Raw genomic sequence first — 25,085 nt, forward strand, 5'->3', positions numbered from 1 at the left:
TTTTCTTGAAACCTGTTTTTTTTCAGGGTGATGTTGGACTTCCAGGTCCCCCTGGTATTGATGGGGAAAAGGTAAATATTTATAATATTATAAAATACTACATATATTATGGACTAATGTGCCATTAGTCCATTGATGGAGGTATTTACACAAAGGTGGATCCTAAATATGCTTAAGTAATTGTATGTATTTGCTTCTAAGGGTCCAAGAGGAAAGCCAGGTGAGCAGGGACCCACCGGCCCTTCTGGACCTGAGGGACCACGAGGAGAGGGAGGAGTCATGGGCTTTCCAGGGCCAAAAGGAGACAAGGGAGATATGGGCCCCTCTGGATCACCTGTGAGTGACAGTGCCAGCATTACCACTGAAAATGCAGCTGATTGCAAATATTACTGTTTGACTGCACCTGAATTGTTAATTAATCACAATGGTCCTATTTCATTGAATCCCTGCCTGAAAAACAAAGACTGTATTTTTTAAATATACTGTATATAAGAATATTTTGTAGTCATATTCTGATTAAACATCATGTAAATTCATTAACATGCTTGCCTTAACCAGAGGAAGCCAATATTCTGGTTTCTAAAAATAAAATTTGTGTCATTTAAACAGATTTTTCTGAATATTCACTTATTCACAGTATATCTGTTTAAAAGTAAAAACAAAGGTCATTCTGGGTGATATAAAATACAGATAGTTGCATTAGTTTAACTAACCTAACTAACTAACTAACAAAACAAAAAAAGTATGGCAGACAGAATTTGCATGTTCCTCCCCTGGACATACAGGTATAAAAGGAGGGAATCGTGCATCTGTTTAGTCAGATTTTTTTCAGGTTGTATGTTCAGCAAGCTGGTGTTCCACTAGTGTTAGACTCTCCTCTAAGAGTATTGATGTTGGATCCTATGGCGCATTACCAGCGGCTTTCTCTCTTCTGTACATGCCAGTGCAGTCCATGCTTCGGTAGCGTTTCCTCAAAGAGCAAATCGACCTGTAAAAGAGTATATGTCCACTTTTTAAAGATGTCTTTCCGCCTTTGTGTGGTTCCTGGATGCGGCCGATATCTCTCCGCTTCTGACGGTCATAAGAGCTGCCTCGCGTATCTGGACTGCAATCACATGCTGATTAAACGCAGGCAGCGTTTAATGAATGGGTCAAGTTCTCAGTGCGAGAACATAACCATGGCAACGTTGCGGTCGTGGCTTCCTTTCCTCAGATGGAAAGCCACTTCAGAGAAAATTATTTCTCAGGGACGGGGCACACTCTGTGCCCAGACCTCTGGAACCTCCATATCTGGCCCTTGGACATGCTGCAGAAGATCCAAGTGGCCTACCACCTGCTGTCATAGACATGATCAACCAGGCAGCTTTATGCCCCGAAGTGGCACTTGTTCGCAGTGGACGGCAAGTCCTTAGGGAAGCACGACCTGATCATCAGGTTCCTTAGAGGCGTCTGGTGGCTGAACCCTCCAAGGCCATGGGATCTCTCTGTGGTCCTTTCGGGCCTTCAGAGACCCCACTTTCGAGCCGCTAGAGTCAGTCAAGCTTAGAGCCCTCTCATTGAAGACGGCCCTCCTGATTGTGCTCGCTTCCATCAAGAGTCAGTGACACTTGCCTGGAGTCTGGTCCGGAAGATGCTTACGTCATTCTAAGACCTCGACCGGGCTACATGCCCAAGGTTCCTGCGACTCCCTCAGAGGTTGTGAACCTGCAAGCGAAGCTGCCCCAGGAGGAGGCAGACCCAGCCTTATAGTTGCTGTGTCCGATGTGTGCTTTGTGTACCTATGTGGACTGCACGCAGAGCTTTAGATGTTCTGAGCAGCTCTTTGTCTGCTTTGGTGGACAGCGGAAAGGAACGCTGTCTCCAAACAGAGGCTATCCAACTGGGTCGTCGATGCCATCGCTTTGGCCTATCACACCCAGGCCTTGCCCGCCCCCTTGCGGGTTCGAGCACATTTGACGAGAAGTGTGGCATCCTCGTGGGCACTGGGCAATGGCACCTCAATAGCAGACATCTGCAGAGCAGCGGGCTGGGCAACACCCAATACATTTATGAGATTTTACAATCTCAGGATTGAGTCAGCCTCGTCCCATTTTCTCTCTGTTCCAAGCAAGTAGAACTCGGGAATACGGAACAACAGACTGGGTGTTCTGCTTGCACATAGCGCCTTTCCCCTCCACTGAGGTGATCACGTGCACTCTTTCGTCCAGGAGAGTCCACTAAACTCCCTGGATGTCCTTCCTCCCTAGCCCTCTGGTCCACGAATTCAGCAGAGGAATTCACCGACCAGACCCACAGCGGCTAGTAATTACTTTGTACTGGAATAGGTGCTCCACAGGATGGGTCTTCATGGATTAATCCCCCTGTGTGTATTTTCTGTGGTACGGTCCCCCTTCCGGCTGACCTGCGTCTCCCTTGGGCAGTCCCCTCTGCCCCCTGGTCGCCATGTTTGTAGCAACTCCTCCCTCGCAGCAGGTAGGATCTACCTCCGCACCACTTCCAGATGTGGCCTGAAAATCCATGTGATGTATTTTGCCACATTTTACCTCCCCCAGCATGGGCAGGTTGTGGTCTCCGTGGGGTCTTTTCCCCCTGAAAGAATAGGAGTTGGAAAAGAACACCTTCCCCAATGTGTGTTATAGCATTAAATGGCCCCAGCCGCTTTAACTCTATGCAAGAAACATAGAGAGTGAAAAGGCGCGGCCTACTCCCATGCTTGGCACGTCGCTTGTTCCCCCCTTTGGGATGCCGGGAACCTAACATGTTTATGACATTTTTATGGGGCGTTGGGGAAGGGTACATGCAGTCTGATGCAGCCTGCTGCTTTGGCACGCAACTGCCTGTCCGCACCTGCATCAGCAGTTCACGTACACGGTTCAGCGCATGGTATGATTGAATAGGGACCCCTATTGTCACTTCATTCGACACAACGTCGCTTGAGCAACAGACGGGGAACGTCTAGGTTACTGTTGTAACATCCATTCCTTGATGGAGGGAACGAGACATTGTGTCCCCCCGGCCACGATGCTGAATCGAGCCACTGTAACGGCCGAACCTTATTCTCGGCTCCTCAGTGCAAAACCTGAATAAACAAAAGACCCCTAGTGTCGCTTCATTCGACACAACGTTTCGTTCCCTCCATCAGGGAACGGAGGTTACAACAGTAACCTAGACGATTCTCATTACCCACACTATTGTGCTAATTCATGGGTTTATCCAAAAATTTTTATCTAAAATGAAACATAATAAATGGAGTGGAGGTGGCGTAGTGGACTAAAACACATAACTGGTAATCAGAAGGTCGCTGGTTCGATCCCCACAGCCACCACCATTGTGTCCTTGAGCAAGACACTTAATCCAGGTTGCTCTGGGGGGATTGTCCCTGTAATAAGTGCACTGTAAGTCGCTTTGGATAAAAGCGTCTGCCAAATGCATAAATGTAAATGTAAATGGCAAGAGCAAACATCTCCAGTATTTCCAGATTAGATGAGTAGCTCACAGGAATATTCCAATAGCTGTGGAGCATGTAAACATCTTTTTCAGAATGAATGCTTAACCAGAATATATAATAGACCTTTTAATGCATGTAAAAAAGGAAATGAAAGCATCCTACTGTGAGTGCTTTAACGAAGTTGGTAATAGTTTGTGTTGAGTGAGCAGCATTGCATTCTTAAAAGCATTTACTAATCGTTAATCCTTCATAATCCAACGGTCTCTTGTGGAGTTTATTTTCAAGGCTGTCAAGTAATGTTCGTCAAACCAATCCACAAAATTTACTTTACCACAATTTAATTTATGTCTCCCCATTCCTTCCTCATTCTGTAGGGTTTAGATGGCCCTACTGGAGAAAATGGGGTTTCAGGGCCAGCTGGCCCCATTGGATTGCCAGGCCCGATGGTACGCAATGGTGCCCCTCAAGAAAATAGATGTCATTGTTGAAAAGGCATTACATAATTTTGGGGTAGAGTGTTTTTCAACATACCATGTAGAATTTCGTTGAATGAATGGTAAAGTTGAGTGTTCCTCTTCTTTTGATTTTTCACGCTTTTAGGGTCAAAAAGGTGAAGCTGGGGAGAAAGGAGACAAAGCAGAGCTGGTATGTTCCACACTTTTTAGCTGTTGATTCTCACAAAATCATGTTCAGGTCAAATTTTACCCCAAAATGAAAAGAGACAATTAAGAAGTTAGGATAAAGCTTTTTTAGGACCATTAAGATTTTTCCTTCATTGTGTTATTATTGTCAAGACAATTAAGCAATCAGTGATGATTCTTCATGAAGATTTCTGTGATGAAGAATTTATTCAATATGTAATAGTAATTATCAGTTGTTTTTACAGTCAAATTACACTGATCTTTTTTTTTATTAAATCAATGGAAAGGAGGAGGCGAGAACCGGCTTGACAATGTAAATAATATTTTAATTAACAACTTAAACAAAAGACAAACACACACATATTTGATGAACTCTCTCACCCGCACAATCCTCTGCAGTCGACCTTTATCCCTCTCGGAGGCTTGATTAGCCTAATACGGGACCGGGTGTGTAGGATCATGACCCGGCCCCGCCCTCTGCCCTGCCACATATATATATATATATAATGCAAGCAATATGTCACAATGCAAACAATCTACAGAGCAGTCTTCAAAGGCTTAATTTTCTTTCTTTACTTTATTGCAAAATATAATTATATATTTCCTTCTTTTGATTTTGTGGTGAAATATGACCAAGCGATGTTGGCTTGATGTGATTCGTCCAATTAGTCTTACACAGTTTTACTTTTTTGGAAATGTTTGGAAAGTTCAAGTTTTGAAATGTTGTGACTTTTCCTTTATTTACTGTTTCCTAGGCCTACGGGCCTGCTGGACCTCCAGGGCCTGCAGGGCCTGTTGGGCCATTGGTGAGGGCAATATCTTCTCCATATGAAAGACTTATAATATCAGTAAATTTAAATGATCTTCTCATCATTCCCAAATATTTGTAGATCAATCTCTGCTTTAGGAACTTGTGTGATATTTGGTGAAGTACCTCATTTGACATTTAAATGATGCATTTATCCAAAGGAGCAACAGTAATCACAGATTTTGATGCTTAAATCTCATATTAATTCTTTTTCACTTATCAGGGACCTCCAGGTTTGTCAGGACCAAAGGTAAGTGTCCCTTAGTATAACCGTGTTTATTGAATGGAAGTTCTATGTTCAACTATGTTAAAGAACATTAAATGCATTAAAGCTAATATATTCTTTCTGGGTCAGGGTGAGCCAGGTGTAGGTCTGAGAGGAGAAAAGGGATCACCTGGACATAAGGGAGACAAAGGAGACAGAGGCCATCTTGGACTCCCTGTAAGCACATTTCAAGCATTTAATACTTCAATATGCACTGCACTTGCTGACAGATTCAGAACAAATTTAGTAGAGTAAAAACATATCAGATCCAACAAGTCAGTCAATGTAAAGTGAAGATTTGGTAAGTATAAAGCACATTAAACAGACATATTGTATATAATTATACTTATATAGTCAAACTCAGAATTAATTTTATAATTTCTGAAAAACCTCACAACTTATCTTTTTTTTTATATTTCCCAATAGTACGAAAAGCATGTGTTGTGAAAGTCCGTGCTTTAGCGCCCCTTAATACAAATATCAATGTGCAGCCAATTCACGTGGCTTTTGTTTCCTCATGGTTCATGACTTAAGTGTCATCACATTGCATGGATCAGTGGACGTACACGTTTTGCAATCATGGCAAATGTATACAAGTGCCATCATATGATCATCTTAGTTGTCACATTGTTTTATACACATTTTAATAGAATACTGATTCTTGATGGTTTCAGATTACTGTAAATGGCTTTCATTCCTCCCTAGCTATGATGAGAATGATGTTATTACTGTATTAAAAAAAAATGGAATGTGGTTGTTTATAAACTATATCATCTGTGCTCTGTTAAATGGCATGCTTTAGATTGTGTTATTGTTATTGTTTCAGGGGTCTTTTCCTGACTTCTGGTGTATATCTATGGTGTCAAAGTCATTGATAAACTTGTTCTAGTCAAAACATCAATGGCACAGTAACTCCTTTTGTTTTCAAGGAAAATATCTAGAATTTAGTAAATTATTTATAAGTATAAATTTCTTAAATACAAAAAATCTCTTGGATGTAAAGGTTGTTATCTTGACATAATGGCTCTGTTGCAAAACCTGGTAAGCTTGTTTCTTCTAAGGCAGCATTCTAACAGAAATATACTCATAATCTGATTTGAAACTTTTACATTGGCAGCAAATTCTCACATGAAGTGCACAGGAGAATTGAGCTTGTTGTTAAGCTAACAATGTAAAATACATACTATACAAATACAAATATTGGATAAAATAGTTATTTATAAAAAAAAGTTTATGAGAAAATCTAAATAAATAAAATAAAAATATTTTTAATTGATACGTTTGGCATAAGTAATTATCTAAGTATTAATTATGTTATGTAGATTTTTTCACTGATCTTGTTACCATGTATTGTGCGATTGCCTTCTGCTTCCCGAATTTTTTGCCCAACATAATTTTGCTGATAACCTTTTTGAACACTCTTTGCATCGAAGGCCTTAAAGGGATAGTTCACCCAATAATGAAAATTCTCTAATCATTTACTCACCCTCATGCCATCCCAGACGTGTGTGACTTCCTTCTGTAGAACACAAATTAAGATTTTTGGAAGAATATGTCAGCCAGAATATGTGGGTCCATACAATTCAAGTGAATGGTGACTAGACCTTTGAAGGTCCAAAAAGCACATAAAGGCAGCATAAAAGTAATCCATATGACTCCAGTGATTAAAACCATATCTTCAGAAGTGATATGATAAGTGTGTGTGAGATACAGATCAATATTTAAGTCAATTTTTGCTAGAAATGATTCTCCCTGCCAGTAGGGTGCATGTGCATGAAAAATGTGAATCACCAAAAACGAAGAATGTGAAAGTTAAAGTGGAGATTGACTGAGCAGGGAGGAGAATTTATAGTAAAAAACTGACTAAAATATTCATCTGTTTCTCACATACACTTGTCAAATCACTTCTGAATATATGAGTTGAACCACTGGAGTCATATGGATTATGCTGACCCACATGATTTTAAAGCTTTAAAATGTTGGCACCTATTCACTTGCATTGTATGGCCCAAAAGAGCTGAGAAATTCTTCTCAAAATCGTAATTTGTGTTCTGCTGAAGAAAGAAAGTCATACACATCTGGGATGGCATGAGGGTGAGTAAATGATGAGAGAGTTTTCATTTTGGGGTGTACTATCCCTTTAAAATGCTGCTATTCGTAGGCAACTCAATAGATTTTTGGATCAGCTAAATACATTACAGTTTTATTTTTCGTTTTTGCATATCTTCTGGAATTTATAGGCTATCACACATATTCTATTTACTGTATATACCAGCATATATAGACCTGAAATAGAAAAAGCATGCTGTATTTAGAACCAGTCATTCACTACAAGCGGCAACACTGGCACTACTGAGATTGTTGCAAGCTAAAGGAAAGTTAAAAAGAGTTACTGTCAATCTCTCACACATCATCTTCAACATATCACTACTCCATCAAAATTAGTGTTGTTTTTATATGGCACACAAGTCACTGCTTCACTCACCCAGCCATCTCCTTCCTCCCCCACCCCACCCAACCACCACCACCACCTCCATCTCTCCTCTCGCCCTCTAACACACTGTCCAGGGGGCTCATGGTTTAGACGGCAGGCCTGGTCCAGTGGTGAGTGGCGCAAGATCCGTTCCCATCATCCCCCCTTCTCTATTTCCATCCACCCCTCTCTGTCTTACCCCTCCACAGTCTGCTTGCTTTTCTCTTTCTATCTTTCTGCTGCTTGAACTGTTGCTTGCTTGTTGTCTGCATTTCTGTTTCTCTATTGTTTAATGGTCAAGGCCTTGTTTAGATCCTTGTTGGGGTTGTATCGGCATGACTTTGATATGATCTTTGTCCCTAGGCCTATTTTGGCTGTTGTCTCTTGCTCTTTTCAAAGGTACCACCCCTCAGTTTATTTCTCAACTCATCTACACACTTTCTCTCTCTTTGAAAAGTATACACTTTAGTGCCCTGCTGAAGAAGAAAAAAAAAACAGCTTAAACCAGCATAAGGTGGTTAGATTTTCTCCCAGCCCAGCCAAGCTGGTTAGTCTTGTCTGTTTTGATGTTTATAGAGGTGTTTTGGATACTGGTCAGTTGATCAGGCTAAGAGACCAGATAGCCGACAAGCTAAACCATCTGTACAGAAAGACCAGCAACCACCTTAGGCCAGTTTAAGCTGAAGTTTATTTACTTGTTTATTTTTTTCAGCAGAGTGTTGTACGAAAATGAATAATCCCTTCACATTTCATACTGTCGCAGCCCTCTGTACCTCTATATTCATTCAAACATGCCTGGCCTCTGTTGACTTTGAGCAAAAGAGCATTCAAGCTTTGACCTTTAAAGGTCATGCCAGATGTGAGCATGATGAGATGCAGCTGCATGAACGATGGTAACAGTATGGCATACTGTACAAATGGCTGAGAAGCAAGACTCCTGAAAAAGCAAGATGTCTAACAGCCCTTCTGTTGAATCCTCAAGGGAGGAAAATGGAAGATGGATTCACTGTTATTTTTACTTGTTTACCTGTTCATTTCCCTTTAGGTCAACAAACTTTAGAATTCTTTAGTTCCTTACCAGATTTTGTCTAAAAATCCAGTATCCTCAGTCTTTAAAGATACTCAAGATTAAGGCTACTAGTTTATGACTTAAAAACTGCACTTATGCAGCTCAAAGTTTGTTGATCTATTGGAGCTTAACTCTGACTTGTTTCTCTCCCTCTCTCATCCTGTTACCCACCACCATGCCCTCTGTTGAAGCGCACTCATGTCACTCTCTCTGTTCATGTTCAAAGGGTCTAATTGGACCAGCTGGAGTTTCTGGGCGGGCAGGACCAAAAGGAGAAAGGGTTAGTGGTGTTTTAACCATATTGCAATCAAAAAATTGACATTTATAATAACTTTCACTAATTAATCATTAACAAACATTATATAATTTACAACAGATTATTAGTTAATGTATATTCAAATAGTTAGAAATATGAGATAATATATTTGTTAATGTTTACCAATGAATTTAACTATCATTACAAATTGCTTAACAGATTATTAGTTAATGTAAATTCAAATAATTCAAAGTTCAATCGCTATAAAGGTACTAAATAATCATTAGTAAACCTTTATAAACATTTACAATGTATGAATAGTTTCAACTTTAGATTGGGTACTGCAAAAATATGAACAATTGATTAATAGATGAGTTGTAAAGATGTGTAAATAGTAAAAACATGCTTAAATACATTAACAAACAAAGAGTAAGTGTGTGGCTTTTACAGATGTTGTTTACTAATTAGCTGGATATGAATTCATTATTAGTAATTAGTGTTGGAATTAGTGAAAAATACTACTAATTTCTGAAAACATTTGGTTGAGCTCATTTATTAATCATTTATGAAAAAGTAATACAATATTTGTAAGCATAATTTACATTAACAAATGAGCTGTTAATCATCTAACATTTGTTAAAAACATTTATAGATGTTAAAAAGTGAAAAGCCATACAGGAATGAAAGTTTAATAACATTTGTAAGTACACTGCCTGGCCAAAAAAAAGGTCACTGTTTGGATTTAAATAAGCAGATACTTAAGAGCCTATGATTGAATCATTATTGCATCATTATAGCTTCTCATTTCTTAAACAACCATGTCGGAAGACAGATCCCGTGGTCATGGAAAAGATGTTATTGTGTTTCAGAAGGGGCAAATTATTGGCCTGCATCAAGCAAAGAAAACAGCTAAGGACATTGCTGAAATCACTGGAATTGTTTTAAGAACTGTCAATGCATTATTAAAACATGGAAGGATAGTGGTGAACTGTCAGCATCGCAGAGGAAATGTGGTTGGAATAAAATCTTAAATGATCATGATCGGAGATCACAAAACACTTGATAAAGTCGCGTCGTAAAAAATCTACAGTAGAAATCACGGCTATACTTAATAGTGAAAGTAAGAGCATTTCCACACACACACACTGTGACGAGAACTTACAAGATTGATACTAAACAGCTGTGTGGCCACAAGAAAGCCACTTGTTAGTGAGGCTAATCAGAAAAAAATACTTCAGTTTGCTAGGGAGCATAAAGATTAGACTGTGGAGCAATAGAAAAAAGAAATGTGGTCTGATGAGTCCATATTTACCTTATTCCAAAGCGATGGGCACGTCAGGGTAAGAAGGGAAGCAAATGAAGCAATGCACCTGTCATGCATAGTGCCCACTGTACAATCCTCTGGAGGCAGTGTTATGATCTGGGATCATTGAATTATTAGATGCACAGACAAGGTGGAAACGCAGCCGCAGTATGAAGCAAAGTGGCCATTATAGTTGTCTGGAATCAAGTCGTCGACTTAAACCATGGTCACCACACCTACATGTGTTTATCTCAAGACAAGCACTCCCATAGGGTCCATTCACATGGAATGCGTTCTAGTTCTTAAAAAAAAAAAAGCTAAAAACATTGCAACAAATATAACAGAACTTATATAACAGAATAAGCCTTTTTTTTTTGTTCACCTAACACAGCATCTAAAAATCACTGTGCTTTAGCAAGACGTGCCAAAACGGTCAAAGACACAAAAACGGGTTCATTGTGAATGGCCCCTTAAGTCACCAGTTATCTTGCTTAGAAACTGCATCTGTACAGCTCTTGACATGCAGCTGTAACGTAGGTCAACAAACCTGGAACTACTTCTTTGCCGTTCAATTATAAAAATAAATAAATAAATCAAACCCTTCGAACATCTGTCAACCAATCAGAAATAAGCATTCTAAAGCGCATGCTTGCCATTATGTCATACATTATGTGATGCTTAATCACTTTTGTAAGGTGCTCTGGATAAGAAGGTCTACTTTATGCCTTTATTGTAAATGTAAAATTTTTATTTAAAAAATAGTGTCTACATTCAGTATGCTTTGGGCCACTGTATAACCACAACCACTTATTTTCAATGCACAAATTAAATTGCATTATTTTTTCAAGCTTAACCTACAGCATTGTGTTAAAGTCTACTCAGATTTAAAGGTATAACATTACAGTGTAATGCAGCTGGATATAATGCTTACATTTAATTTACTTTACAGGGGGAAAAAGGAGATATGGGAGTAGCAGGACCAATTGGGCCTCAAGGCATCCCTGTAAGTCCAAGTCCAAACAATGTACAGTATACATGCCATCAAATGAAAAATAGACCAACAATCATGTCTCTTTCCCATTGATTCAGGGTTTAGTAGGACCAGCAGGATTAAAAGGAAACCGGGTAAGATTATAAATGCCCTTTTGATTGTATGTTTGCACAGTATGTTATTGTGACTTAAGGGACAATTACATATGTCCACATAAGAAATTATAATGGCTACTGCTCAATGCTAGAAAGTGTAGATATGTTCATCATGATAGATTTTATTAAACGTGTATTCTTATTCCAGAACAGTACATCTCTTAGACTTTTTAGAAATGATTTTGCTAGATTAATTGCAAGGAATCTCAGTTGTTGTTGTTTTCATAAATACACTTGCAGTAGACCAAAAAAAGTATTTAGACACCGAAGCCACACCTAAAATACACACCTTAATATGTCATTGAATTAAATAGAAACATTTATTTTTATATTAGGTTTTAAATGATAAAACTACTTCAAAATTAAGACTTATTTGGGCACTTTCTGGATGTCAAGTGTTAGTAGGACATGTCCAAGTTAATGTGAGGAACTACACCTATGGCTAATAATTGTCCTGGGACCAGGTTAAAAATAAATGTCTATACAAGTGCAGTTAGTTTGAAGAAAGATAGCATTATTTGTTTGCTGATGCTGTTTGTTTTGATATTTTGTTATCTGTTGCAATAAAATGCATATATACTGGAAATTCTGGATGTATTCTACAGGGAAAACATATCTTATAACATATAGCATTCCAAAGTGCATGCTTGCCATAAATTAATCACAACAGCGCCATATGTAATGCTTAATCAATTTTGTTAGGTGCTCTAGTCTGCTAAATGCTTTGACTGTAAATTAAAATATATTTTAAGTGTGGTTTAGAGTCTAAATATGCTTTGGTGCCACTGTATAACCACAAACACTTTTTTGCAATACAAAAATGAGATTGTAATTTTTTAACCTAGAAACAGAGCTATGGCATAAAAGTTGAATAGATCAAATCTAAAAAAAATTATTAAAAAAAAAAAAACATTTTGTCATATGATTACATTTGTACAGCTATACCTTTGCTCACCTATTCCTTTTTCTGTATCTCCCATCCTCCTAGAATGTATGCCTCTCTCCTATTAACACTAATTTCTTTAGTTATTGATTGAATGTTTCCCACCTTGAAAGTCAAGACATGTCAGTGCTCCTCCCAGCATCTTTCACTGCTGATAAATAAAACCTTAAACCTCAAGAACTATTATATTGACCAGTATTTCATCATTCTGACTCTAAATCAATGCCTAGTGGAAGGTGTTGTGGAGGACTCTCAGACACGGTGCTGTTTTTACTCTTGTCCTTTCCTTGTCTTCCTCTCTCTTTTTTTCCACAGGTCTTCCTATATCCCCTTTTCCTCCCCCCGCACCCTGGCCTGTGTCCCGTGGCTCTCTTTGCTGAGTCGGGCCGGGTCGTCCTTTCTGTCCCCCTCTCACTCCCTGGCCTTCTCCTGCTCCTCCTGCATCCTAACGTTGTAGCCTGGGTTAATACTCTTCTTTCTCACCTCTTTTGTTTATATCCTTCACCGACCTCCCTTCCAGCCTGCAATTACTCCTCCACAATTATTATAATGCACAGAGTTCTTACTGTTCCATGAAATCCTCATCTGGATGTGTTTTGAAAAAGCACAAAATATATAAATGGCATTATGTCAATGTAGGACTCATTTTGACATCCTGATTGGAGTATTTAAGACTCTAGGGAGTCTTAAGGAATCAGTATTTGTTCATTCATAATGTCATTCCACTTCTTTTTTTTTTTTTCAGACTCCCTTCAGTGTAACAATAAAAGCCATAATGAGGACTGTTTGGAATTTTAGAACTCTTTATTGTAGTTTGGATAGATCCCAGTTTGGAAGAGTTATGAAGCTTTAATGTAATAGTTTCCTCCCCAACAACCTTTCAACTTTGCGTGCAGACTTGAAGATAAATCATGGAACTCTCTTAAAACAAACAAAGGCCCAGAATGATCGCAATTAGTAATAAAGAAAGGATCTGTTATAATGAATACAGATGTTGGACAAGCAATCATTTTTTAGTGGCATTGTCAGCTTTTTGTACCCTAGTCTTTCTTTTTTAGAGTCAGACTAAATTCTTCTATTTGAAATCATTGACATATTCTTTATTTATTTGAGCCAACATTTCATTCCAAATTTTATTTGAGCCAAACATTTCATTCTAAACATATACAGTAGACCTTATCTTTTTCATTATTCTCTCTTGTCCTTTATCATTTGGGACTATTTAAAATTTAATGATGGGCTACAAAAAGTTAATCACATTATTTCATTGTATGTATTCAGCTTTAGGTATTTATTAAATGTTTAGTAAAGGTGCTCTGAGTAATTATATCCTCATTAAAAAGTTTTATACAAAGAAATTTGACCTTTTATGCATGAGATGAAATCACTTGCTTTATTGTTAAGATCACATGACCAGCAGAGTAGTACTCATTTTAGTTCAATAACCAACCTGTGCCTGCATCATAAAAATGTTCTTTTCATTCCGTTCTCACTTCAGTTCAGAGGATACTTTCACAGGCTTCGCCAGCTTCCGATCTGCTGTGTGTGTTTAACCGCAGTGCTTTATTATTCTTAAATTATATTAGTTTAATTACATTATACTACTATACATTATACTATCATTTCAATGTTTTAGATCCACTATAAAAGTTTTCAAAATGTCTCATGTTGCATTGAAAATCTTCTGAAACCATATGAGTAACGGAGAGAAATGTATAATTTGAATTGCTGAATATCTTCCTCTCCATGACAGCAGTCACGTCTCATTCAAAATTATACATCCACACATCCAAAATGTCGCAATTGGTCACAAGACAGAGATGTTAACCGTCAAAGTCTCAATTGTGAGGACACTCACCCTCAGGCAACCTTGTTTCGCGGCCTTCTTTGCCATATTTTGGATGCTTTGCACATGTCCCAAACTATTTAAAAAAGGCGGAAACCTTTATGACGCTGCTTACTCTGAGTTTTTATTCCCATTTGCACCAAGACAATATGTAGAAAAATAAAAAAAATGCAAGAAGTTTAGACAATACAACAAATCAGAAGATACAAAGCACAAATAAATTAATAAATAAATAAAATCAATTAAAGGGCAATTACATTAATTTGAAAAGGTTTATAAGTTTTATAATGTTTTACAAGTCTAGAGTTAGGTTTTTCATATTTGAAGGGGTTTGAATATAAATTCTAAGATCAGTGTTGCAAAATGAATTATATAAAAGCTTTTTTGAGTGAATCTAGCTTTGAGAATAAAACATTTTGCTAAAATATTAAGGCCATATTTCTCATTTTCTGAAGTATATGGGTTTTCTAAACTAAGTAAAATATCACATGATTCTAAGTTTATGGTTCATCATGCACACTTACTACACCTTACTAGCACTGAATGCTGAGGAGTGTAACCTACAGACTCTGAAGTACTGGTCAAGGAAGGACAGAGCCTGACTGGGCTGCAGCCTTCCATTTGAGAAGCACCTTACGTGTGCAGTCTTTAAAAAATAAATCTCTCTCTTGCCCGCCCATATGCTTTCTGCACGCGCAGTATATGTGTAGGTAAAATGTCACCAGACGTGCTCTGCGCTGTCAACCAGAATCATAAATAACGTAAGTTGCGGAAAAAATTTTGACTTTGAAGTATACTACTTATCAGGAAAACATAAACTAATAGGACAGATAAAATAAACCATGATTAAAAGTGTACAACCCCTTCCCCTATTTGTAGTGCAACCTCTGTACTTGACCTGTAAAGCTGGTACTTAAAAAAAAATAAAATAAAAATACAAAAACAAAACACAGATCACAGGCCATGTGAGTGGTGAAACAAGCATTTTTTATTAAATTGTTTTTTAGATTTACACATTTCAAATGTATATTATACATTTTTGAATATATACACGTTACAATATGGTCACCCTAACTGAACATAAACAAAGCTTTTTAGAAGAATGTTTCAGCTCTGTGGGTCCATACAATGCACTTGAATGGGTACCATAATTTTGAAGCTCCAAGACACCATTGCTTAAATCCGTATCTTAAGAAGCGATATGAGAAGTGTGAGTGAGAAACAGATCAATATTTGAGTACTTTATTACTATAAATCTCCACTTTCACTTTCACATTCTTCTTCTTTTGTAGATATATGGATTACTTTTATGCTGCCTTTATGTGCTTTTTGGAGCTTCAAAATGTTGGTACCTATTCACTTACATTGAAAGGACCAACAGAGCTGAGATACTCTTCTACAAATCTTAGTTTGTTTTCAGCAGAAAAAAGAAAATCATACACATCTGGGATGTGGGGTGCGAGTAAATGGTGAGAGAATTTTTATTTGTGGGTGATCTAACCCTTTAAGCTTATTAATTGTGTTTCTGGCCAGTTAAACTAATTGTTTACTTGTCTCAAAGCCTTTCCTAAATTTCATTGATACAGCAAATGTATTAGCAAAATAGGACTATGCATAAGGAGCATAAAATCAACCTTAGTGATTCAGGAATGATATACTCTATGATTCACACTAAATGACCTAATGACGACACTAATGGCTTCTTTTATGATTATATTTATTATTCTTTGAAGCCTGTTTTTATTAACAGTAACCTATTAATAGTGTATTACACTGTGTATTAATAACTATAATATTAATCATATATTTATTATTAAAAAGAAATTGACAATAATTATATATTTCTGTCCTGATTTCATCACTTCCAACTTGCCATTGGCCTTTTCTCAGGTTCAGAGGTACATTTGGCGTCCCAGGATGACCCCTTGTGTCACTTCATTCGACACAATGTCTCGTTCCTTCCCTCGGGGAACGGAGGTTACAACAGTAACCATGACGTTCTTCTTAAACAAACTGCATAATAGTACAACTCCTATCGACTTGATTAGGGAAAGACTGATATCTGCAAAAAGGTTGGTCAAGATAATAGGAACATATTTAAAATCACCAGTAAAATCTGACAACAATGATCTTATCAATTGTGCTTCTTCAGCTCAAATCATGGCAAAAACAATGTAGGCCGGTCCAGATAATGCGCATGCACATTCTCGAGTTGACTGACAGGTGATGTTCCTATCTAAAAGTTGATTGGCTCTTTTACGTTTAAGGTTCTTCCTTGGCTTCATCTGCTGGCCGTTGGTCATTTCAATTTCTCCAATTCTTTTTAATACCAGTGGTCCGTCTCTGCAAAATTGTCCCTGGTGATATTTCACTTGTTGAGCTTCAATGAAGATTAAATTCCACCATGCAAAGGATGCACATCACTTTAATTTTGTCTGTGTTTGATTTAAAAAAAAATTATTAAAATGATCCTCCATCATTTCAAAATGTGTGCTCCCGCTAGGGTGTGTGGGCATGCGTGTTGATGTGTAAGAGAGAGAGAGAGAGAGATCTCTTATCATCAGCTCTGACTAATAATACAATTATTATTCAACTGAATAAATGCATCAACCATTATTAATGCATCACATTCATCAAAATTTTAGGTGCACTTAGTAATTTTTTCCCTCATTTTAAAAGTTTTACTTGTAGTTTTGAAATGTTTGATATCATGAACACTCACATTAAAATAAAGATTAATTTCAGTAACCTTATAAAGCTGTTTTATTCTACATGGAAGGTTCTCCTTATGGGGGCCACCATGTAATGATCACATGACCAGCTCAATACTACTCCCTTAATCTCAGTAACCACCCTGTTATTTGACACTGTCACTCAGGGATTAAATTATTCATGGCTGACTGTGAATTGCGAATTTCTACAATGGCATCAATAACTGAAAACTATTGCATTTGATTGATGCTACATCCACACCACTAGGTGTCAGGATAAGTCCAAGATGACATATTAAAAATATTACTGAGTGCACCTATAAAATAAGTTCTTCCAAGTCTGAAGTCTTTTCAGGTCAAGTCTGAAATTAAAATGCGTCTCAAGTGTGACTCGAGTGCAAGTCTCTAACTCTAGTGCCCATTTCTGAAGATCCAGAATACAGTGCACAAATAGAGGATACTTTTATTATCATTTAATGGTGCTTTTCGGAAAATTCCTTTAGTGTCCCATGACAATCTATGTAAAAATTAAATGATAAAGCAATGAGTAAATTAATTCAGAATTTTAAATTACTTCCATTTTAATATGTAGCCTTGAGCAAAGACATGAAATCACATAAAATTTGTTGAAAACGGCATCGAAGAGACACTTAAAATTCAGACCAAGTGTGACTTTTTATGGGGTGCAGGCACGGACAAAGAGTGAGGTATTGGTGGTGCAGACAAGAAGTCGCTATAATAATGTGTTGTTATGACAATGTGTTGAAATAGGCCATTTTCTACAATAACATCTGTAACTTAAGACTTCAGCGTAATACTGCATCCACGCCAATAGATGTCAGTGTAATGTCCAAGACCACTCTTATATTGGCTAGCGCAACTCTCATATCGTGCAAATGTTTACTGAGTCCATCTTAAAAATATATTACTTATTATCATTAAAAAATGTGTGACTGGTGAATGACAATACAAAATAGAAGAATAGTAAAGATTTAATAATAAATTAAAGTCTGCACACTAACCACATTGGCTGATTTCCTTCCTCCTTAACCCCTCCACTTACCCTCTGTAAATGATCTCAATACTCATTGTAGCTCCATACAAAAGCACATCTACTTTTAGAATGTCTCTTGAAGCATCCAAAAGTATCTCAAAGTTATTTTCAATGATGGTGCTTTTCACCAGTACTGTTGTCGTAGACTAGGGGGACTAAAGTCTGACTTTGAATGCACTGTTGTTTGCAGGGGGAGAGGGGAAAGAAAGGCAACAGGGGGGCCAAAGGGGATAAGGGAGACCAAGGAGCCCCAGGATTAGATGCCCCGTGTCCGTTGGTATGTCTTTCGTTCAACGTGTAGCACTAAGGCAAAAGGAGACTTCCTGAAAGCTACGTCTCCTTATGTCTTCGTGTGATATCACACTAACAAATGCCCTGAGCAGTTCTGGTCCAAGTCTGAGAAATATAGTGTAAAGTCTTATATAGAGACTTTGTGCTCTTAGATATGGTAATGCATTTCCTTAGAATGTTTGTACATAGGGGTTTTGATTTAAAATGACTAGGCACCAGAACTGTCAATGGGATCTTTCCTTTTCAGGATTAAAACAGGACAAGAATACAGTTCTGTGGAACACAGTAGGATGGAGCCACTAGTTCAAAAAACAGTTATGGCACTTTCCACAATAAGGGCACAGTTACCTTAAAAAGCATTAGAAGCACAGGCATTGTTGTGAGAACCATTATATATGGTTAATAAACTTTGATACACCATACAATTATCCTTGTTTGAAAAGAAGATTTACACTAGCCTCTAGTTAATTTGATGTGGGTTGCCCAATTTCACCCCTTTCAAATCAACATTGTATCCCAAACTAACTAGACCCTACAGCTTGATATACAGTATGATATACAGTAACTATATAGATGTACTAATTTATAATAATAAACGACTTTTATTTAACTTTTTAATTTTTATAAAATTAAGCATTTCCTATGTTTATCTTACTAGAAAATAACTAAACCACCCTTGTAACAGGGTTGCAAAAATTGCAATGAATAGTAGACGAACTGCAGGTTAAGCACCTGCAAAAAGGGGGAAAAAAGTCTTATTAATGGAAAGTGCCTTATTTTGAACCATGTGTAGTTTCCAGCCCTGTGGACCGTGTATGCCTGTTCCTATCAGTCTCAGGCACAGTGCATTTGCTCTGGACCAATCAGATGCTGGGACAGAGCGGCCAATGCATGGGTCTGGTTGGACAACAGGATGTTTATATGATTAATTTCATGAACAGGGTTTCCGAGGCTTTAAAGGGGAGAAAGGTGAACCGGGGCTGCCAGGCCTGGACGGGCTGGATGCCCCGTGCCCTGTGGTATGCTGCTGTCTATCCCTTTTCTTATTCAGCATGCTTTCTATCTTCCTGAACCTGCAATGACTTGTAATCACCTAATGAATTAGCACAGGCCTTCTAAGGAATGGAGAAAAAATATAGTTATTCTTGCATGGTATCCCAAAATTAATATTGAGAATCTTCCCTTTGCATATCCTAATCCGTAAAGTTTAATTATTTACTTTTTAAATCAGTTTTCAGTAAGCTTATGTAAAAACTAAATTAAAGAAATGATCTAACAAACAGTTTCCATTTTAACATTTGCTTAACCTTATTTCTGTGGAACTAGAGACACTTTGTAATGCAAGGTGTTGGTAAAACTACTTTACTAAAACTATTTAATGTTTTCCATGACTGCATGCACTCCATGTTCATGCCCCTTATTCACACGTTCAGTATTTTCTAACATTCAGTTTTCTCTAACTCTTTACTCTTATAACCTTTAATATTGGTTTATAACCTCTGTCACTAGTTTCTTTGAATTGTGAAGTTACCACATGCCCACTTCAATCCAGTAAAATGGGGCAACCGGTCACCAGAAAATCTGCATTAAAAGAAAGTGTTCACCAGAAATGTGTTGTTGCAAAAAGCTAGCATCTTGGCTGAGAATGTTTTTTCCATGGATACCAATTTACCCAATTGAATTGTCAAGAATGTAAAAACTTTTCTGAATTTAAGCACCCCAGTAGAGGATATGATTGATTGATTGATTGATTGATTGATTGATTGATTGATTGATTGATTGATTGATTGATTGATTGATTGTAACAATGTTATGTTTCAAGAGCAACTATTGAGATGGTTAAGTAGCCTAAATGTGCGTGGATGCAATCATTTTCCTTTATCGCATAATGTATATGATTTCTGTCTTTATTCACCAATCCTCTTCTTTTTATTTTTAGGGCGATGATGGTCTGCCAGTACCAGGGTGTTGGAATAAAGTGAGTGTTTACTATTGATCATATTAACACTTTGAATTTGTAATTATTGCATCCGATCCATACTATCCCTACTTGACATAACTCATGCTATGAATGAATAATCTGGGGCCCTGTTTTAAGAGTGCTAGAGCTAAGTGCAGCGCCATGCCATAGGTCATAAGCGCAAAGTCAGTGGCCATTACATTTTTGTATTTTCATGCAAGCATACGCTAAGTATAGTCGCAAGTGGGTTTGGCAAAATCGCGCAAGCAAAGCGCTAATAGGTCGGGTCAAGTGCAATTTTATTCAGAGTTGCTACATCGTCACTGTCTGCTTCCTATTATATAGTCCATTCCCTGTCAAGTACCAGCAATATAAACAAAGACAGCACATTCATAATAAGTTGGTAGTGTAAATGGACTGTATGCATTAAATTAGAAGAAAACTGTAGAAATATGGACTTATGTTCTTTTGGGCATTAAATGTGTCCTTGTTGAATGTCAGGCATTTTTATGACAGTGACACGCTCCTTTTTTATACGAATGGAAAATGTGGTTCTCATCAGGATTTGGATTTATGCTTATATTGATCAAGTGACACATAAATCATGGCTAGATGATTTCATTTTCATTCAAACTAAATGAAAATGCAATTCAAATACCGAAGTGGTAAAAAAGAATCTAAAATAATCACCTCCCTTAATCCCAAAAATTTACTCTCTCCAACTTCCTTCAACAAGACTTAAAAATCACTCTAAGATGACAGGTGGAAAAATACCAATATGAATTAGATCATAAATGCAATTGAAAATATAAATTACAATATAATTATATAAATAATAATGAATTAAAAAATAAACCATGACTTCTAGAAAGTTTAACACAAATCTCATAAATGTTTGCTACAACAGTGAGTGTCATTGGAGATGAACCTGCTGGTGGATTCTCCAAACTGCAAATGCAGGACATTTTTAGACTTTGTGCTAGGATAAGACCTATTTTTGAAATGTCAGCACAATTACCAAATACTCTGGGAAAAAAGCAAATTGCACTTTGCGGCACTTCATTTACATACAATACACACAGTTTGCGCGTCTACACCCACAGTAGCGCCAACACTCCCACCCACACCCACGTTCGCTTTGCGCTGGCACAAATATTGCATTAGAATTAGCGTTCTCACGACAATTGGACAAGACGTTGCACACGGCCTTTGCACATACCGCTGCTCTTAATGTGCTCACAAAAATAGAGCCCATGGAAGTATACTGTCAATCCAAAACTATTAAATGAAGTGTGATCTACATGATTATTGTGTAATACCTAATAATATTACAACTTGGTTTATGTGAATAGAAATATCTTGGAACTTGTATAATTGTTTTTTCATATATAATTTGAGATTTATTTGTGATTTAACCATCAAAATTTGACAGCTAAAAACTCTATACTTCCACTTGCATGAAACATTAGTGTTTGGAATTAACCTGTGGTCTTTTTGCCTCTTGTTTTGCAGTGATGTTAATTCCAGAATGCCATGTGTGATTGTAAATAGAATATTTATTTTTGTACTATTTTTGTTGATTTTTTGTTTTTTTGTCATTGATCCGTTATATTGATGGAAAAGAAAATACAGTAAACCATAGCAAAATCCTGATAGGACTTTTGTACAGATTGTTTATTTTATTACTGGTAATGTTGTTTATGTAATGGACTTTATACTGTAACTATGCATTATGTCAAAATGTTTTGATCAAGAAATATGCTGTGGCAGCATATGCATGATATTTGTGCATTATGTTAACTGATAAGTGCCTATTAACTTATTGTATCATGGTGTTTTAATGTGTTGTTTAAAGACTATGCTGCACTGATTAGTGGAGCAGGATTTGAAATTGGCCTTGTGTGTTAAGAGGAAACCCTTTTGCTCTGAGATTAACATGGACATTGTTGAAAATCACACCACACCTAATGATCTTACACTGTAACTGCATATGTTTACTAATAATTCAAATGACTTATTTCAAGGTCCATACTATAGACGCAGTATAAATTATCCAGACATTTGATGTAAATGCTTTTCAGTGCATACATTATAAGCATTGGCATGGCATTACTCATTTAGTGAGCATTTCAATCTGTTTTCTGTCTATATTTGCCTTTCGTTTTTCCAAAAGAAAAGAAATTTCTGAAGAAACAATCAGTCTATCAGAATTCCACATGCAGTGCTTTTCTTTTATGGGCTTTGTGTAAATATGTCATATAGACAAAATATTGCCATTTGAGCAGCTATTTTCTATGTGTATTCATATCTCTTACTTTTTAATAGTAGAGATCATTTCATTTGCATTCTTGGGCAATGATTTTTATTCTTGTAATTTATCTCATACTATATTGCTGCTCACTATCAAGCAAATCTTTGTGTTTGTTAAAAAGCATCTATGCCCAATTTTACCTCAGCTATTAAGTACATATGAAGAATGAAGCCAATGAAGTTAGTATTATAAACACAACATTTTTCATTATTGTATGTCTAATTCCCAGGAAATATCAGGGTTATAGAAGAAGGCCCTTAGTTATGGTTTTGTTTTTTTTGTGTTCATTCTGTGTTGAAGTCATTAAAGTAAAGGATTGTTTAGGATTGCTGCTGCTTACCACAAAAAGCTATGTTTGGGTTCTGTTTTGCTAGTTAATATTAAGCTAAGCATGGTTTGTAATCACCGGTCTCTATAAACTCTTTATCTGTCTTTAATACCTCATACTAACATGTGCCTTAATGCTTTTACTCTTGCCAAAATAGATCTGACACATATCAACAATAATGTCAATGAAGCTATGCTGTCTACATGAGGATTATAAGAAAATAAATGGCTGTGAATATTGTTTTCAGCCAAACTGTTTCCTTACGTGTCTCTCTTTGATTTTGGCCCTCAAGACTTCTTACTTTACTTTTCACCAGATTGTTTGCATAGTGTTGACATGTTGATGTTTACAAAGGGACTAAGAAATATTAACTCCCCCTGGCTGTTCACATGTTGCAGTGTGTATTTGTGTGTGTTATTTGGATTTGCATCTGGTGAAAAGTGCGACAACTGCATTCGTGTGTTGGAAGCTTCACAATAACTGACTGTTGAAGAACAGAACTCATTTATTCTACACAATGGTAGGAGTATTAACAATAACATTTCATTGTGAACATGATCTCCTGTGCATGTTGTCTGAGACTTTTTCCACCTTTATGTCATCATAAGGTGCAAAGTGGTAGTCTACTACAAATATATGTTCTTTCTTTTTTATTTAAAGGGCCAGAATCCGTTCCAGCTAGCCAAAAAGTAACACTGCCATGAGATCCGCATGGTTCTGTCAATTTCTGACACAAAAACTATAAGAGATCTTTGAGTTTGGTCTGCTCAATGGTGGCTGTTTGAAGGATTTTTCCTGTGCAACCGTCCAGTAGAACTGGAACACTCAACTGGGTGGCAGATGTGAGCAGACTGACTGAACGACAAGACTGCACAAGAATGTTCATTTCCTTCGCTATTTTCCCCCCTGTCTTTACGGATAAGGTGATGGTGCAAAAATGTAGCCTGTGGATTCTCCAAGTTTTACACTCTTTCATTTCTCCTTTTTATTGTTCACTATGTGAAAGACAACATTTTAGCTTATTTTGTTCCTTGATAGTCACAAGAAATTATTATCATAATTCATGTTTGACACAAGCAAATGTGATCAGATAACTCAGCGCAGCTCACTGAACATACAGATGACTTTTGAGTGTCCGTGTGTTTCCAGGCAAACCAAAGAAAGAAAAGAAAATACAAAAATCTTTGATGATTCCTGATTCAATCTGTCACTGCCTTCTTTTGAGAGTTGCAGGTAGAATGCAATCTCACATTCACATTTCTACTCATGTTAATACTAGGCTAATATTTCAAATGAATGTACATAATGATCGTGCTTTGACAGTGTAGGCTGAGTGCAGTACATTATGCTTACATGTATGAGTATTACATTTATACAATATGTTGTTGTTTGTGCCTGTACATAAAAGTAGCATAGTAAATATTTATTTTTAAATAAAATGATAATCATACTGCAACTGCAGTATATAGAGCCATAAACAGCTAATCTTGAATATAAATTACTATCAATGTAACTAATTTGAAACAAGCAATGTACCAGCATCTTTAAAGTAATAATATTCATAATAAAAGTTGCCTAGAAAGAAAGTAAAAAAAAACATCCTCCAGATATTAGCCATTTGCAAAAAGGGCATTGCAGGTGTTGCAACATGAATGCAACATTTTAATGCTGTAAACAGCTTAGACATGTTAATACTGACACAATCTGTATATTTTGCAGTCTCTTTGAAACATAACAACTGATCTCAATGTGTTTGGAAAAGGAAAGCTGTGCTCTTGGGAATTTATGTAGGGCAGCTAAAGCATAACAAATTTAAACTGACAATGATATGTTGGGGTTTTAATTTGTTGCTGCATGGTTCGTGTTAAAAAATATTTGTTTATTGTTAATGTTTATGCCTATGATTACTAAGAGTAAACCTTTTTGCTAGAAAAATCCATTCACTTTACTACATAAGGGGCAAAGGCTGAGCTGACTCGCTCTTGATTAACTCTTTTTAGGAGCTTTGAGCAGTTTGAAAGTGACTGTTATGACAGCTATCAAATGATCAAATCCACATAAGATTCACACAGCTCACAGACACAGAATTGTTATGGGGTTACAAGACCGCATCAATCATACCAGCGTTTGTAAGGGAAAATTATGTTTCATTTCCTTACAAAAATTGTGATCTGTAACAGTGTGTTTTGACTTGATGTGGTGTCATATGTACCAGCAGCTATATTCTCTTGT

The 25,085-nt window shown here is 37.0% G+C and overlaps 1 protein-coding gene across 1 annotated transcript in view; it reads left to right on the forward strand.

The window, feature by feature from the left end:
• Window positions 1-23,110, forward strand: part of LOC127660696 (collagen alpha-1(XIII) chain-like) — a 72,166-nt gene extending 49,056 nt beyond the window's left edge. Inside the window, exons 26-39 of the mRNA XM_052151066.1 lie at window positions 27-71; window positions 202-336; window positions 3,823-3,894; window positions 4,049-4,093; window positions 4,845-4,895; window positions 5,121-5,147; window positions 5,253-5,339; window positions 7,731-7,766; window positions 8,931-8,984; window positions 11,213-11,266; window positions 11,353-11,388; window positions 18,154-18,240; window positions 20,194-20,232; window positions 21,727-23,110. Of these exons, the coding sequence (XP_052007026.1) occupies window positions 27-71; window positions 202-336; window positions 3,823-3,894; window positions 4,049-4,093; window positions 4,845-4,895; window positions 5,121-5,147; window positions 5,253-5,339; window positions 7,731-7,766; window positions 8,931-8,984; window positions 11,213-11,266; window positions 11,353-11,388; window positions 18,154-18,240; window positions 20,194-20,232; window positions 21,727-21,729 (771 nt within the window). The 3' untranslated portion in view covers window positions 21,730-23,110. The remainder of the gene's footprint in view (window positions 1-26; window positions 72-201; window positions 337-3,822; window positions 3,895-4,048; window positions 4,094-4,844; window positions 4,896-5,120; window positions 5,148-5,252; window positions 5,340-7,730; window positions 7,767-8,930; window positions 8,985-11,212; window positions 11,267-11,352; window positions 11,389-18,153; window positions 18,241-20,193; window positions 20,233-21,726) is intronic.
• The last annotated feature ends 1,975 nt before the right edge of the window (window positions 23,111-25,085 follow it).

This window comes from Xyrauchen texanus, chromosome 20, assembly GCF_025860055.1.
Source record: "Xyrauchen texanus isolate HMW12.3.18 chromosome 20, RBS_HiC_50CHRs, whole genome shotgun sequence".
Taxonomy (NCBI): Eukaryota; Metazoa; Chordata; class Actinopteri; order Cypriniformes; family Catostomidae; genus Xyrauchen; species Xyrauchen texanus.